Source organism: Telopea speciosissima, unplaced genomic scaffold (genome assembly GCF_018873765.1).
Source record: "Telopea speciosissima isolate NSW1024214 ecotype Mountain lineage unplaced genomic scaffold, Tspe_v1 Tspe_v1.0377, whole genome shotgun sequence".
In the NCBI taxonomy this organism is placed as follows: domain Eukaryota; kingdom Viridiplantae; phylum Streptophyta; class Magnoliopsida; order Proteales; family Proteaceae; genus Telopea; species Telopea speciosissima.
This window is the reverse complement of record NW_025317713.1, coordinates 20,046-22,209: the sequence shown is the minus strand read 5'-3', so window position 1 is coordinate 22,209 and position 2,164 is coordinate 20,046. Positions and strand designations below refer to the sequence as shown.

At 41.8% G+C, this 2,164-nt stretch overlaps 1 protein-coding gene across 1 annotated transcript; it reads left to right on the top strand.

Annotated features, from left to right (window-relative positions):
- Positions 1-627: 627 nt before the first annotated feature.
- LOC122648035 lies at positions 628-991 on the top strand (the record flags this gene model as incomplete). The annotated part of the gene is made up of 1 exon (XM_043841308.1): positions 628-991. A coding segment is annotated over exon 1 (364 nt), but the record flags the coding sequence as incomplete, so codon positions are not given.
- Between the last annotated feature and the right edge of the window lie 1,173 nt (positions 992-2,164).

Genomic DNA, 2,164 nt, shown 5'->3' with positions numbered 1-2,164 from the left:
GAGATAAGGACGCTTTGTAGAAAATACCAAACCCAAAAATGTACAAAAATGCCCCCAAATAACCCCAAACGGCCCACTCGGTCTTTTGTAAACCGAAAATGAACATCTTGTGTTGGGCTGGTACTGAAAGTCGAGCAGCTTTTCTTTAATTGCCCTTTTTCCACTAGCATTTGGGGTAAAATTAGTTCTTTTTGCTCCCAAGGGGATGGAGGCCCTACCAATCTCCAGAATGTGCTTGCTTGGCTCTTGAGTGTTGGTTGTGCAAATGATAGGATGGATTTGGTTCCCAAGTTGGGTTTTTGTGCTACTGTGCATTACATTTGGTGGGAGCGAAACCGAAGGCTGTTTGAGAAGAAGGTTAGAACCCATGATCAGATTATAGAGGCAATTCGTCTTGATGTGGCCATTAAGTGTGCTGCCTTTCCCATTTCTGCTGTCCACAGCCCATGGAACCAGTTCTTGGCTGATAATTGGGGGATTAGGGTGGATTGGAAGGTGATTACTCAAAAAACCTATGCTTGGTTTAGACCTCCTACTCACATGGCAGTCCTTCACTGTGATGGGTCCTTAACAGCTGATAGAGCTTCCTATGGTGGAATCATTCGTGGTGATGCAGGTGTTGCCATAATGGCGTATGCGGGGAAGGGAGATATTAATTCTATTCTAGGCATGGAGCTTTTTGCAATTTTAAAGGGGGTCACTTTTTGTATTCAAAGGAACCTACTTCGGGTTTCCATCAGATCCGATTCCAAATTGGCAGTAGATATTCTTAATGGGGCTGTGGACTGCCCTTGGAGCATGCAAATATTGAGGGACCATATAGCTACGCTACTACAGCAATTACAGCGTAAGGAGATCAAACATGTTTGGAGAGAGCTCAACCAGCCAGCAGACTTTATTGCAGCCATGGATACGGGGGATGGGGAAGCAATTTTTTATCCACTTGATTTCCCACAGGACCTGGTGGAGTTGGTTAAAAATGATTCAGATGGTAAAGTTTTTTTAAGGACCTTGTCTCATTGAGTTGTTGGCCTGGTCATAGGCTTTTCCACCGAGGGCCTGTCCTCGGGTTGTTTTAGGGGCTCTCCTCCCCCTCTTAGGCCTGTCTAAGGGGGGAGGACAAGGGCTGCCTTCTTCTATATTTTTTTTCCTCTTTCTTAATACAATCACACTTACCTATAAAAAAAAAAAAAGGTATCGATTCGAAAATCACGACCCTCAACATCGCATCCACACGTCGTATAAGAGATAAGACAATTTTTAGAAAATCCCAAACCTAAAAACTACAGAAATGCCCCCAAATAACCCCAAACGATCCACCCGGTCAGGCTTAAACCGAAAATGAACATATGCCAAAATAGGTATCGATTCGAAGGTCACGATGCTCAACCTCGCATCCACATGTCAAATAAGAGATAATGACACTTTTTAGAGAATCCTAAACCGAAAAAAATGCAGAAATACGCCTAAATAACCCCAAACCACCCACACGGTCTGATTTAAACCGAAAATCAACATATGTCAAAATAGGTATCGATTCAAACGTCACGACCCTCAACATCGCATCCACACGTCTAATAAGAGATAAGGACACTTTTTAGAGAATCCCAACACCAAAAAAGAACAAAAATGCCCCCAAATAACCCCAAATGACCCACTCGGTCTGGTTTAAACAAAAAATGAACATATGCCAAAATAAGTATCAATTTGAAGGTCATGACCCTCAACATTGGATCCTCACGTCTAATAAGAGATAAGGACACTTTTTAGAAAATACCAAACCCAAAAAAGTATAGAAATGCTTCCAAATAACCCCAAACGACCCACCTGGTCTAGTTTAAACAAAAAATGAACATATATTGAAATAGTTATCGATTCGAAGGTCAAAACCCTCAACATCGCATCCACACGTCTAATAAGAGACAAGGACACTTTTTAGAAAATCCCAAAGAAAAAAAAGTACAGAAATGCATCCAAATAACTCCAAACGACCCACCTGGTCTGGTTCGGACCGAAAATGAACATATGTCAAAATACGTATTGATTCGAAGGTCACGACCCTCAACATCGCATCCACACGTCTAATAAGAGACAAGGACACTTTTTAGAAAATCCCAAAGAAAAAAAAGTACAGAAATGCATCCAAATAACTCCAAACGACCCA